This window comes from Varanus komodoensis, unplaced genomic scaffold (genome assembly GCF_004798865.1).
Source record: "Varanus komodoensis strain SLA01 unplaced genomic scaffold, ASM479886v1 scaffold20_1, whole genome shotgun sequence".
Taxonomy (NCBI): Eukaryota; Metazoa; Chordata; class Lepidosauria; order Squamata; family Varanidae; genus Varanus; species Varanus komodoensis.
In genome coordinates, this window is record NW_025335587.1 from 11301592 (window position 1) to 11316069 (window position 14478).

The 14478-nt window shown below is 50.5% G+C and overlaps 1 protein-coding gene across 2 annotated transcripts in view; it reads left to right on the top strand.

Annotated features, from left to right (window-relative positions):
- Positions 1-14478, top strand: part of LOC123023400 (sarcoplasmic/endoplasmic reticulum calcium ATPase 3) — a 116011-nt gene that overhangs the window by 73846 nt on the left and 27687 nt on the right. For both annotated transcript variants that reach the window (XM_044430116.1, XM_044430115.1), the window contains exons 9-10: positions 5195-5283; positions 14281-14383. In XM_044430116.1, the coding sequence (XP_044286051.1) occupies positions 5195-5283; positions 14281-14383 (192 nt within the window). The remainder of the gene's footprint in view (positions 1-5194; positions 5284-14280; positions 14384-14478) is intronic.

The window sequence follows — 14478 nt, forward strand, 5'->3', positions numbered from 1 at the left end:
TTTATATTTTATAAATATATTTTTTATATTTTTTGCTGTTGGCATTGAAAAGTTGGAACAATGCTGGGGAAAATGCATCGCAGAGGAAGGTGACCAGGCAGAAGAGTGGTGTGATTTGTTTGTGAAATTCTTGATAAATAGAGTTTTAACAGTGCGGAAACTGTTTGAAGAACCCTTGTACATTTAGACATAGATTCATGCCACCAACTTAATATTGCATCAAAGGGGGCCGTCTTGCAGCCTCCTGGGATGGGAGGTGTAAGATCATTCAGAGTCCCTGCTCCAAAGGTGTGCCGTCCTGGAATTGGCTCTGGGAAAGCGAGTCTCTGCCCTGGCCCCATCACAGCCTGTGTGGAAGGAACCACACCACGTCACACTGTCACACTCAGAGGGCTGCCCAGTTTCACCTTGAATGCCTCCAGTGTGGCAGAGCCCCCCACCACTCCAGGCAGCCGTTTCCACTGCCCCTTTGGTGAGGAAGCTCTTCCTGATGTCCAGCCTGAATCTGGGTTGTCGCAACTTGACTTGATTCTTCTGTGTCCCGCAGTCTGGCATCAGCAGAAGAGATCCTGACCGTCCTCTTTGTGACAGCCTTTGAGGTACTTACAGAGGGATAGCAGGTCCCCGTGGCTGAACATGCCCAGTTCCCCCAGTCTCTCCTCCCAGGGCAGTGTTTCCAAACCCTGGGTCATTCATATTGCCCTCTGCTGGACCCTTTCCAATTTACCTGCATCTTTCTTAAACAGCTGTCTGGATGAGTAATGGGAACAGCAAAGACAGAGGCCACCTTGCCTTTCTCCACACTTTGGATACTCCATAATTGGATTGTGTGGCGGATGCGCAATGGTATTGAAACGTGTTGCTCACAGGGCATTAAAAACAATGAGGACTAGCCTGATGATCAAAAGCAATGCCCTGAAACAATGAAATGGAACAGTAGAGTGATTGCAACAAATTGCAACCCAGAGAAAGCTTGCAAGAGGAAATGGGTTTCCCCATTCTCTGCCTCCTGAGCTGCATGACAATCGTCCCTATGGATGTTCCGCAGGGAAGGTGCCACCACCAGGAAAGCCTTGCCTTCAAGATGCTAGGTGGGCATGTGCTGTTGGTCATGATGCCACCCGGCAGGCCTCTTTCGAGGATGTTAGGGGCTCGCTAGGTGTAAGGAGGTGTCCTATTCCCGAGTTGCTTGGGGGTTTGCATGTTGGCTTGGTAGCTGGCAGGCAAGCGATGCAGTTCCTTGAGTCCATGTGAACGTGACTGGATGCCAGAGGGGGCAACTGTCCTGCCGTAGCTGCGGCATCCAAACCGAGTCCAAGAGGAGCCCCTGTGGAGGGCGCTGCAACGCTCGAGCTGTGCCCGAAGGCCTTGCTCTCCAGGGTCGAGGCCTGCGTCACTGCGTCCTTCAGCCACGTTGGCCGCACAGAATGGAGGTTGCCAAGGTTCCTCTCCAGGCGGGCCCCTCTCCTTTGGCAGCTCCAAGCAGGCTAGCCCAGCATGGCTTCCCTTGTGTTCCTGGTGATTCCAGAGCATGCAGCTGGGAGAGAATTTCCTCTGGGAGGATTTTGATCAGAATTTGCCAAACCGCACCCATGTCTTCCTTTGCGAGACAGAATGAACTTGAGATTTTAAAAGCAGGAATGCAGGAGACTGAAACTCTGCTTTGCCTGGTCCCAGTGGAGGGCAACGCGGTTTGCATGATGCAGGGTGGGCAGCTCCTCTAGCCGTGGGCTATTTTGGCTAAGGCTGATGGGAGTTGTAGGCCCAAACCTCTGGAAGCCCATGCTGTCGTGAGGCTGAGGCGCTCCTTCTCAACAAGGCCGACAAATCAGTTGACGCTAAAATCCTTTATTCCGCGAAACGTTGTAGATACATTGGCAAGAACAGACGGAGATGCTTTTAAAGATGATGGTGGTGGCGGCGAAGTAGTCCTCTCTCTCTGATGCTTTTGACTTGCCTGGGACGTCCCTCCTTGGGTGGATCAGACAAACTTCTCTCCCTCCTCCTTTCTAACCCCCTCGACTCCAATTGCGCTAGCCTGCGCCTGCGTCTCCGAGGGCAAGCATCATCAAACCCCCTCTGTCCTGGGACAGTGCCAGTCACAGCATTCCCATGGCCGCTCTCTGCAAACGGCCCAGCTGCTTCTCCGGCAACCACGTTTCACTATCAACTTCTGCTTAAGTCCTGCTCTCCCCTGCGTCTTCTCCTCTTTGAAACACTTCGTCAGGGAGTGGCAGGAGGGAGTCGTTTGTACAATGGGCACCAGGTACACATCTTCCTGCACCGAATCCTGGTTCCCACGGGAAGCCGCCTCCTCCCCCACATGCGCCGAAGTCTCCTCTGAGTTGGCGCACACGACACACACTTTGCCTACTGCTGCTATATTTGATCCTTGTGGGTTTTGTATTAACTGCATCATAAGCTGCCTTGTTATGGAGACGACAGAGGGTGTTGTACAAATGCTGGAAAGGAGAGGAGAGCAAACTGTGTGGACATCTGGCATCAGGACGAGGAGCAGGTTTCCTTTTCTCTGACTTCACAAGCTAAAGTATGGTCTGAATGTGCACCTTTTTTGGGGTAGCCTTCCTTTTGCTTGCCAAAGGATGGGCATTCAGCCCGAGAGTTCGTGACTGGAGGGGCTGGCGAGCAGCAGCCCAGCAGAATTGTTCTGGCTTCTCCCTGGCATCTCTTTTCACTCGGTTGTTAAAAATACCGTTTCAAGCCACTGTTGTTCGCAGCCCTTCGGCACCTCGCTTTGCTTTTCTGCATCTGCCCTCTTGCCTCCACTGCTTCCACCTGCCCAGGTGTGCTTTGAAATGTTAGCCAGACTCCAGTAGCAATGGCAGGCTGATTGCACCAAACAGACCCAAGAGGAACCACCAGGGACCTCTGGGTGTGGGAGACACCCCACCCCCCAAGCCTTCCCTTCTTTATACGTCATTTGTCATTGCATCCTCTTCTGGGCCACAGGCTGGGGAATGAGGGGCTGGAATGAAGCTCCTCCCTTCCGGCTGCGGGGTTCTCTGCAGCCAGAAAGCTAGCACAGCCTGGAGCGTGTTGGAATGCCGTTCTCTTTCAAAGGGGTTGACACTTTTACTGGCGTGCTCTTTGACGTGTGTCGTAAAATTTGAGAGAAACAAAGGTGTTGACCGTGTGATGAAAAACCCATGTTGTTAGTAGACTTTTAGAGTGGAAAGGGTCCCTAGAGATCATCTAGTACAGCCCCTTCTACAACCTCTGCAGGGTGTAGCTGCAGCAACCTTGAGCGATGGCTACCAAACCTCCTTGTGTACCTGCAGGGAAAGGTCGCGCCCGCCTCTTGAGGCAGTGGGTTATCCTACCACCGAGCAATCCGGGCCTAATTAGGACATTTCCCCTGATGCTTAGCCTCGGTTTCCTTGCAGTTCCCCCTCTTGTGCCTAATCCTGCTCTTTGGAGTGACAAGGAACAAACCTGCTCCCCCTTCCTTGTGAGGCCTTTTCAGATATCCGAAGGTCGCTATTATGTCTCCTCCTAATTTCCCCTTTCCCAAACTAAGCATACCCGAATCTTTCCACCATTCCTCATTGGACTCGATTTCCAGTTCCAGTATGGCATTGCTGGAACAGGGAACACAAAAAAACATAAAAACAGATGATGGATAAAACAAAATGTTCAGTCAAAAGAAGATGCTGTGAACCTGCCCTCAATGCCAGTAAAAAATTAGCAGAAGAATTCTACGGAAATGCTCACAGGAGCAAAATATGGTGCGATCTGTGGTTCTTTAGTAGAGCAAGAAGCCACTTCACATCATGAAGCAGAGGTGTACTGGTGCTGAGATGCTGTGCTCTCCTGAACCTGACATATTTCTTGCCCACTTCTAATCCAAGTTGAGTTTTTACCATAGGCTTCCATCTCTGTTTTGCATTTGTATTTTGCATTTTTTTTGTATTAAAAACATGATGGAAACTTGGACTAGCACAGTTTGCACAAATTACAAGCCAAACACAAGTCATTCCGGCACGATTTGTGTAAACTTACTCAGCACTTTTTTAAATGTGCAAACTGTTGTTCATCTTGGGGTTGGTAGTGAATGATCTGACTTGATTTGCACAACAGCAAACTGGCACCAGTGCAACTGGAATCGGGCAGGGGGGGAATCATAAACACAGAAGCAGAGCGAGTCAGAAGGGGTCTCCCGGGCCATCTAGTCTGACCCCTGGCTCCAGCTGGCTCCGCTCTCGACATGCCCACCATGTGCATGTCAAAATCTTGTAGTATTTCATATCTCTCTTTGTTTCTTCACACTTCCCGAGCAGTGAGGGCAATTGTGGTGCGGTGATTAGAATGTTGTGCAAAGAGCCTGGTTCAAATGCTCACCCAGCCCCAAACCTCGCTACGTGAACCATCACTCACTCTTGGGCTAAATGCCTCTCAGGCTTGTTGTGTAAATAAAATGATGAAGAGAACTTTATGAGCCAAAATCTCAGCTCCTTAGAAAAAGGCTGTGATTAAAATGTAAGAATTAAATTAGAAGTGTGTGTGTGTGTGTGTATCCCCACCCTGCACCCCGTTGCTGCTTTGCTCTATATTGCTCATTTCAGTGGGACATGTACCTCCCCTCAAAATGCATATACACAATTTGGTTATCATGGCTATCCCATCTCCACAAAAAAGCTAACATTAGTTGCATCTGGGGTCATTTTTGACCCCAGATGAATGTGCTCCTGGCAAGGAAAATGCTGCATATGAAAAGCCTTTCTTTTGGCCGAATTCTTCCCCCAGGAAGTTTCACTTGAGCTGAATCTGGCTTTCAGCTCTCATCCCAGCGAGGGAGGGTCATTTCCGGTTTCATTTCCGGTGGATTGTTCACTGTGGTTTCTTATTATGGCTGGTTTCAGACAAACCATGAATCAGTGGCAACCCACACAAAGCCCATGAGCAGCCCTTGAGTGTGGGTTAGAAACATAGAAACATAGAAAACAGAGCGAGTCAGAAGGGGCCTCCCGGGCCATCTAGTCTGACCTCCGGCACCAGCCGGCTCCGCTCATGATATGCCCACCATGTGGACGTCCAGCCTGTCCTTGAACACCCGCACCGATGGGGCCTCAACCACCTCTCGTTGCCGTGAGGGTTGCCGTGGTGTTGCGAATAGCAGCTCCGCAGTGCTTTCTGTGAACCACTGACCAACCCGTCTTCCTTCCTTTTCTCGTAGATGTTCATTGTGGAGAAGATCGAGGGCATCCACTGCAGCCTGCATGAATTTGCCATCACCGGCTCCACCTACACCCCCGAGGGGCAAATGTGAGCATTTAGCGGCACTGAAGAATGATCTTGGACAGGTTTCACAAATGCATCTCTGGGTCCAGTTGGAAGCCCAGGGTCTCCTCCAACTCGGAGATCCGTTTTTAGTGGGGTTTGCTTTATTGCAGGAGGGTGGGCAGTTGCCTGTTGCCCCAGGACCTATTTGTGGATGACGGCTGGTCTTCCAGGACAAAATTGGGGCAGGGGCCCTGCATGGAAGACACGGTCCCTCCCCTCCAGGGTGGTTTGCCCCTCCAACAGGGGAGGCCCAATCCAAGGGAGAAGCCAGCTCCCCCTCCTCTGTGTGCTCCAAGGGACGCGGCTTCCCCCAACCTTCCCCCTTGGATCTGGTCCTGGAAGTCCCATTGCTACCCTGCATGTGCTGACAGCGGGTTGTCAGGTGGTGGACTTATTATTATTATTATTATTATTATAACATTTCTATGCCGCCCCTTGCCGAAACCTCGGGGTGGCTTACAACACAATAAAATACATTGAAATACAATAGAACATAATAAGTTACCATTAAATACAAAAAATACATTGAGTTACAAACATAATAATATAAAATTAAAATTATCAGTATAAAGTAAGTAAATAAATAATATAGGAGGAGAAAAGAGAAGGAAGAAGAAGTTGCCCTGGCCAGATCATATATTTTAACAATTAAAATGATGTTTAAATAAAAAGGTCTTTACCTGGCGCCGAAAAACCAGTAACGGCGGTGCCAGGCGGACCTCTTTGGGGAGTGAATTCCATAGGTTGGGCGCCACCGCAGAGAAAGCCCTTCTCTGAGTGCTTACTCTCCTAATTTCTGTCATGGAGGGTTCCCGGAGAAGGGACTCTCCCGCAGATCTCAAAGGGTGGTCGGGCATATATGGACGTAAGCGCTCGTTCAGGTAGCCAGGACCCAAGCCGTTTAGGGCTTTATAGGTCATAATCAACACCTTGAATTGGGCCCGGGCTTCAATGGGAAGCCAGTGAAGCTGACGGAGGACTGGAGTCATGTGAGCATAACGCTCCGTCTCCGTCAGCAACCTGGCAGCTCTATTTTGAACCAGTTGAAGTGTTCGGACTGTCTTCAGGGGAAGCCCCACGTAAAGCGCGTTACAGAAGTCTAGGTGGGAAGTCACCAGCGCGTGTGTCACCGTCGCCAGGCAGTCGTACTCCAGGTAGGGGCGCAGCTAATTAATCAGCCGAAGCTGAAGGAAGGCGTTCCTCACCACCGCTGTCACCTGAGCTTCCAAAGAAAGCTCCGGGTCGAGGAGTACGCCTAAGCTGCGGACCTTATCCCTAAGAGGGAGTGTTGCACCATTCAGGACCAGGTCAAATCCACCCTCTCCGAAACCCGATCCGCCAACCAACAGGACCTCTGTCTTGTCTGGGTTGAGTTTCAGTTTATTGGCCCTCATCCATTCCATTACCTCGGCCAAGCACCGGTTCAGCACAGCCACTGCCTCACCTGGATTAATGGAAAACGAGAGGTAAAGCTGGGTATCATCAGCGTATTGATGATTCCGCAGCCCACACCTCCTGATGACCTCTCCCAGCGGTTTCATATAGATGTTAAATAGCAGAGGGGATAGAATGGAACCCTGTGGTACTCCATGGCATAACTGCCATGACAAAGAGACATGGTCCCCCAGCACTACCTTCTGGAATCGACCGTTGAGATAGGAGCGGAACCACTGCAAAGCAGTGCCTCCAACTCCCAATCCCGCAAGCCTATCCAGAAGGATACCATGGTCGATGGTATCGAAAGCCGCCAAGAGGTCCAGAAGAACCAACAGGAATGCACTCCCCCTGTCCTTCTCCCTGCACAGGTCATCGTACAGGGCGACCAAGGCAGATTCAGTACTGTACCCGGGTCTGACTTGGCTTTCCTTCTTTGCGAGGGATCCAGCGGATCTTTGTACTTTGCCCTGGAGTGTCGGTCGGTGCATGAAAGATGATGCAGGCATTTCTGAAGAAAAAACTAGAATAAATAGGAGGTCACGGGTCCCCATAGGGTTTTGGTTGGCTTGGAAGAACTACCTGATTCCTGGCCATTTTTCCCCCGGAAAAAATTCAAAACGTTTCAGAGTTAATCCAAGGAAAGCCCTTCCATCTCTAATAATAGGTTGCTGTGGAGTATCTGAGAGCAGGCATGGGGGAGAGGATGGATGGATGAGTGTTCTTGCTGATTAATTGGACTGGTTATGCTACAGTGGGATCAAAGGGGGAAAGCTGCTTGCATTCTCTTACCTTCCCCACTTCTGCTTCTGTTCCCCTAAAAACTGCTTCAGTGTGGCAACTCAGTGAAGGAAAAGCTCATTCTGCTGGTCTCCCAGCTGGTTCCAGTGTCAGTGGGCTACCAGAGCCTCGCTTGGCCCCAGCCTGAACGCTAAAGGATCTGTCCGTGGTCCTGAACCCTTGGCTCAAAGCAGGACCATGGAGAGCTCTGGCACAGTTCTGGTAGACCCCTCACCCAGCTAATACTGAAGCCACCCACTTACTCTGGGCACCCCCAAACCCTTGGCTGCAGCTCCAGCATCCAAGAAAGCTGCAGGGCTAGGAAAAGCCCCATGGCTTTTCCCAGCACCCCAGAGCTGTTCTTTGCCATGGTGAGGGACTAGAGGGGCGTCTCTGAGGGGCCATGTAAGCCAGGAAGCCAGCAAAGGGGCATCTGGCTTTGCCCCTGGGGATGTGGCCCAGAAATATGCCCCCTCCCCACATCTGTTCAAGGATAGGCTGGACGTGCACATGGTGGGCATGTTGTGAGCAGAGCCCACTGGAGCCGGGGGTCAGACTAGATGGCCCGGGAGGCCCCTTCTGACTCGCTCTGTTTCTATGTTCTATATTTCTGTGTTTCTAGTAGCATCTCTGTAGGAAGCAGCCTGGTCCTTGAGCGGGCATTCCCACTCAGGGGATCTCAGTCCCCTCCTCAGGTCTTTTGTGACACGGAGCCCTTCCGCAACACATCTCAAGGCATGCGGCCAGTTCAGCCACTGTGCTGGGGGCCAGATCCCCTGGAAACAAGAGGCAGGATCACTCTCCACTGAGAACTGGGCTGACGCTTTTTCCCCCTGCTGAAGAAGTGCTGATAGCATTCAAATAGGGCTGGGAAGGAGCGGGATGGCTTCCTCTGGGGCCCCCTTCTCGGGCTCTGTGGGAATCCACATCTCCCCTCCCAAACAGGAGCGCAAGTGTTGTGCGAGGTGGAGTCACTTTGTTGGAAGCAGCTGATGTTGTTGTTACAGCGGGACGAACGAGCATTTGGAAGCGAGGCCCGAAGGGCAAATGTTATTGAGCGAAAAGCTGGAGGGAGGCATGCTGCTGCCAAAATTAAATACGGGGAACGCCGGGGATTCTGCTCTTTGGGGATGCGTCTGCCTTTCCTGCCCCTTTCCCTGGGTTCCAGTTCAACATGGACAAATGTAGAAGTGCTCCTTAGCTGGAGCAGAAATTGCTCACCACGTCATGCAGCTCTCCTTGCCCTTGTTGCAAAGAAGCGTGAGACAAAACATTGGGAAGGAAAGCATATGGTATGATGAAGAGAGAGGTGATGATGCACGATGCATTTACGTCCCATTTTATTGCTCGGCATTTTATTACATTGCTCTGCATTTATTATTGCATTGCATTTACGTTTCCTCTTGCAAGGAACCCAAAGCAGCTTATAAAACCTTGCACTCCATTTTATCCTCCCAACAACAACCCTGTGAGGTAGGTTAGGTTGAGTGTCCGGGACTGGCACACAGTCGCTCCGTGAGCTTCATGGCTGAGTGGGGACTACAACCCGGATCTCCCAGGTCCCCAGCCTTGCACTCCCGCTGCCCCACCACCCTGACTCTCAAAAGCACTGCATGAAGCACATGGGCAGCGCTGCACAAAAAGTAATGAGACGTCCACATGGTGGGCATGTCGTGAGCGGAGCCGGCTGGTGCCGGAGGTCAGACTAGATGGCCCGGGAGACCCCTTCTGACTCGCTCTGTTTCTGTGTAATCTTCTTGATGTGTTTATATGTATAATAGCATGGGAGGTTGCTTGCTGGTTTCTATTTTTGCTGTTTTGCTTTACAGATGCATGCACGGACTTCTTTGTGTTGGAAAAACACACAGGGAATCATGATACAAATATTTGTAGAATCATATCAAAAATGCCTTTTACAAAGCATTTTGCCAGAGCTATCTGTGTGGAATGGGTTGGGAAAAGACAAAATTTGGAAACGTCCTCAGAAATTGGCAACTCCTTTCTACTTTGAGGTTGCAGTGCTATTTATAATATGTATGGGGAACGTCACTAATTTCTACATTCTTAGTACTTCATGCTATCGGGACCATCACTAAAGTTTTATGCATTTTAATAATGGAATTAATCCTATTAGATTCCCACACTACCCAGTAGCCTGAGCTCTCTGTGCCATTCACAACCACGGGAACCATAAAATCAAGCATAAGCACACTATGCATGTTCAAAATTTTAAAACTACAGTATAAACTAGAAGTGAAAATTAAAATCCAGTAGCACTGCAAAGATGGGAAATACAGTAACAGAAATTGGAAGAATAAAACTTTTGTATAGGACAGGATTGAGATGCCTTAGATAAATAATAAAATGTCCGGGGGAATACTAAATTTGTCATCTGGCCAGGAAGACTCTGCTGTAGGCACCAAGCAGGAAGCAAATTTCACAACTGGGAGACTGTGGGATATGTCATGCGTGCCATTTCTGACAGCCACTTTGCATTCATAAGGACTAGGTGCTTTACAAATGAAAGGCAAGCAAGCTGTGGAGGCTGTATTCCCTCATTCCTTGCCAGAGTCTGCAGGATTCTAGCATAAACAGAACCCAGGAATGGCGCGTGCGTAGGCTCCTTGGAGAAGTGTGTTAATCTCCTTTGTGATACATAAGCTTTTCTTCCGCGCAGTCGCCCTCTAGGCTCTCTTGATCTCTTAATTGGCTGGGAGCTTTTCCATCACAGCTGTGCTTTAGTCCAAGGCATGTGTTAATGTCGTGCAGAAAGGGTACAATTTGTCACTCAGAAATAGGGCTTCCGACAGAAGGCCTTCTTCCGACATTCCAAAACTTCTCCTGCAGCTGCTGATCAGGGCAAACCTGGGGCTGAACTCGAGAGAAAGTTTGTTTGTTTGTTTGTTTATTTAGCAAACTTATATGCCGCCGCCTTCGCATAAGCCTCGGGGCAGCTTCCAAACATAAATACCATCAATACAATAATATAAAATTGGAGACATCCTGGCCAAAGTTGTTAAAATCAATAAATAAAGCTAACAATTAAAATGACGTTTAAATAAAAAGGTCTTGGCCTGGCGCCGAAAAGCAAATAACGACGGCGCCAGGCAGACCTCTCTGGGGAGCGCATTCCAGAGGTGGGGAGCCACCACAGAGAAGGCCCTCCTCTGGGTACTCACCCTCCTAATATCCTTCGCAGAGGGTTCCCGGAGAAGGGCCTCTGCTGCCGATCTCAAGGGGTGGGAGGGCATATATGGACGCAAGCGTTCCTTTAGGTAACTAGGACCCAAGCCATTAAGGGCTTTATAGGTGATAACCAACACCTTGAATTGGGCCCAGACTTCAATCGGGAGCCAGTGAAGCTGACGGAGGACTGGGGTTATATGAGAACAATGCCCAGTCCCCGTCAGCAGCCTGGCAGCTCTATTTTGAACCAACTGAAGTATCCGGACCGTCTTCAAGGGCAGCCCCACGTAGAGCGTGTTACAGAAATCTAATCGGGAAGTTACCAACGCATGTGTCACCGTCGCCAGGCGGTCTTTCTCCAGGAAGGGACGCAGCTGATGGATCAGCTGAAGCTGAAGGAAGGCGCTCCTCGCCACCGCCGTCACCTGAGCTTCCAAAGAAAGCTCTGGGTCGAGGAGTACTCCTAAGCTGCAGACCTTATCCCTAAGAGGGAGTGTTGCACCATTCAGGACAAGGTCAAGGTCCCCTTCCCCGAAGCCCGACCCACCTACCAACAGGACCTCCGTCTTGTCTGGATTGAGCTTCAGTTTATTGGCCCTCATCCAGCCCATTACCTCGGCCAGGCACCGGTTCAGCACAGCCACTGCCTCACCTGGATTGGTGTAAAACAACAGGTAGAGCTGGGTATCATCAGCGTACTGATGATTCCGCAGCCCACACCTCCTGATGACCTCTCCCAGCGGTTTCATGTAGATGTTGAATAGCAAGGGAGACAAAATGGACCCCTGTGGTACTCCATGGCATAGCTGCCATGGCGCAGAGCCATAGTCTCCCAGCACCACCTTCTGAAATCGGCCATTGAGATAGGAGCGGAACCACCACTACGCGGTGTCTCCAACTCCCAATCCAGCCAGCCTATTCAGAAGGATACCATGGTTGATGGTATCGAAAGCCGCTGAGAGGTCCAGAAGAACCAACAGGGACACACTCCCCCTGTCCTTCTCCCTGCACAGGTCATTGTACAGGGTGACCAAGGCAGATTCAGTACTGTACCCGGGTCTGAAGCTGGACTGAAATGGGTCCAGATAATCAGTTTCATCCAAGAGTGCTTGGAGTTGTCCCGCTACCACCCGCTCCAACACCTTGCCCAAGAACGGGATATTGGCCTCCAGTCTATAATTGGCAGCCACCTCTGGATCCAGGGATGCCTTCTTTAGGACTGGTCGGACTACCGCCTCCTTTAAAGGGGCAGGTACCCGGCCGTCCCTCAGAGAGGCGTTGACAACCTCCAGGATCCAGGTCCCTGTCCTGTGCTTGGCATTGTTAAGTAGCCAAGAAGGGCAAGGGTCCAATAGGCAGGTGGTGGGACGTATTGTTGTTAGCATGCAGTTCCAGGAGCAGCTGTGGGTGGCAGACTCTTAGCCTGGGATGCAGGAAGTTCTCCCAGAAGTAAAAGGCCGCTGTTTTGGATGCAGAAGGTCTGCGGTTCAGCCCAGGCATCTCCAGGCGAGAGACACAAGACAAGAGGTGATAGAAGGATCCATCCTGGATGCCAGGGAATGGCTGCCTATCCAGCTGTGATATTTAGCTAGATGGAGCCGTGATCTAGCTCAGTCAGAGACAACTTCCTGTAGAGGGAGCCTCTGAGAATGTGCAGAGTATATTTCCCCTAGTTTTGAATCAACAGTATAAGCAGGAACATGAGTGCTGTTTGAGCTTGCCAAGAGTTCCCAAATGTCAGCTCTCACTGGCTTAAGGGTGCACTCATGATCGCTGCTCGCTCTGCATGAATGGGCCAGTTGTGCAAAATGGACAATTATAGAATGAGAAAGTGTGCAGAAATTTCCTCCACAGGACAGAGCAGGGCTGATTTGGGAACATGGGCAAATTCAGAATTGCACTGAAATTGAATGGAGACAGTGGAACAAATGAGAGCCTGTGGCTACTGAGGCAGGGTAAAGGTAAAGGTAAAGGTAAAGGTTTCCCCTTGACATTAAGTCCAGTCATGGCTGACTCTCGGGGGCGGTGCTCTTCTCCTTTTCCTGGCCAAGGGAGCCAGCGCTTGTCCACAGACAGTCTCCGTGGTCACGGGGCCGGCATGACTAAACACCGAGGTGCAGGAACGCTGTTAGCTGCCCACCAAAGTGGCACCTTTTCATCTACTCGCATTTGCATGCTTTCGAACTGCAAGGTTGGCAGGAGCTGGGACGGAGCAATGGGAACTCACCCCGTTGTGCAGATTCGAACTGGCGACCTTTCGATCAACCAGCACAGCAGTTTAAACCACTGCGCCACCTTCAGTCCCTTGCTGGAGCAGGGTAGAAATCTAATAAATAAATGTTTGCTAACTGGCCATTTCTGAAGCAAAACAGGGGCAGGCACACCTGAAATGAAAGTCTCTAATGCCCTTGGTCATCACAGTCTCGTACCGCATCAGGCCTTCCTCCAAAAGATCAGCACGGATTGGCAGGGCTTTTCTGCAGCTTTGGGCAAGATTCTTTCCAATTCCTACTGGAAGTTGCTGGGGATCAAACGAGAGACCACCTGCATGGAAAGCACATGCGCCACCACTGAGCTATGGTCCTTCCCTTAACAACAAATCAAGATTCCAGTCCTCATGTTTCTGAAGAAAGGGCTGATTTGAGTGGGAACATAGGAAGGTGTCCATTATTGCCAACACTGACTGGCATCTTTCCCAACTCTGCCTAAAGATGCCAAGGATCAAGACCGGGAGCTGGTACATGCCAGGCAGGGATGCTCTTCCCAAGGGAACCTTCATCCCTTGCTTGGGGAGACCGTGGTTCTGGAAACGGGTTGGAGGAAGCCAGAAATTTAAAATTGTATTTTAAAATGTTGCAAATCAACTTTGAGCACAGTCCTGTGGCATGTTTAAACAGGAGTCCAGCAACTTTCAGCTTTCCCCCAGCTGTATGCCCTTTCTATTCTGGGGCTTTTTTTCTTTTTGGTCCAAACATGCAATGGACTGCAGCCTCCGGGCATCACCCTGTTCAACTGGGGAAAGTCCTGCAATTCCCGGGTGACTGTGGCATGCTGGGAATTGTAGGACTTCTTTTCTAACATAGAGCAAGTCAGAAGGGGCCTCCCGGGCCATCTAGTCTGACCCCAGGCTCCAGCCGGCTCCGCTCACGACATGCCCACCACGTGCATGTCCAGCCTGTCCTTGAACACCCGTACCGATGGGGCCTCAGCCACCTCCCGAGGAAGCCCATTCCACACCCTCAGGGTCCTGACTGTCAGGAGGTGCTTCCTGGCATCCAAACTGAACCTGGGTTCCCTGAGCTTGGCTCCTTGCATAGGATTGCAATCCCAATTGCTGAAAAACAGGAACCCCCCAAATAAGTGAACGGAGCATGCAAGAGAATTGTAGAACTTAATACACAACCATGCTGCGTGCGTGTGTGTATTTGCAGAGAAAGGCAGGACTGAAATTCCAGGGAGGTGTAGAAATGATGAAAAATAAATGCACCTTTTCAGGTTCCTTGCTCCTGGTTTGTGCACCACAGGGGTTTGTTTTTTCCTGTCTGAAGCAATTATCTTTATTTTCCTTTGAAATGGCAGCCTGAAGAACGACGGCCCCGTTCGGTGCGGACAGTACGATGGTTTGGTGGAGCTGGCCATCATCTGTGGCCTCTGCAACGATTCCTCACTCGATTACAACGAGGTGGGTGCAAGGTGGAACCAGTGCTTAGCAGTTTTAGGACTTCTGTGTTGCTTGTGGCATCGCTTCCTTCTGCCTCTGATGCCTCTGAGCAGCCT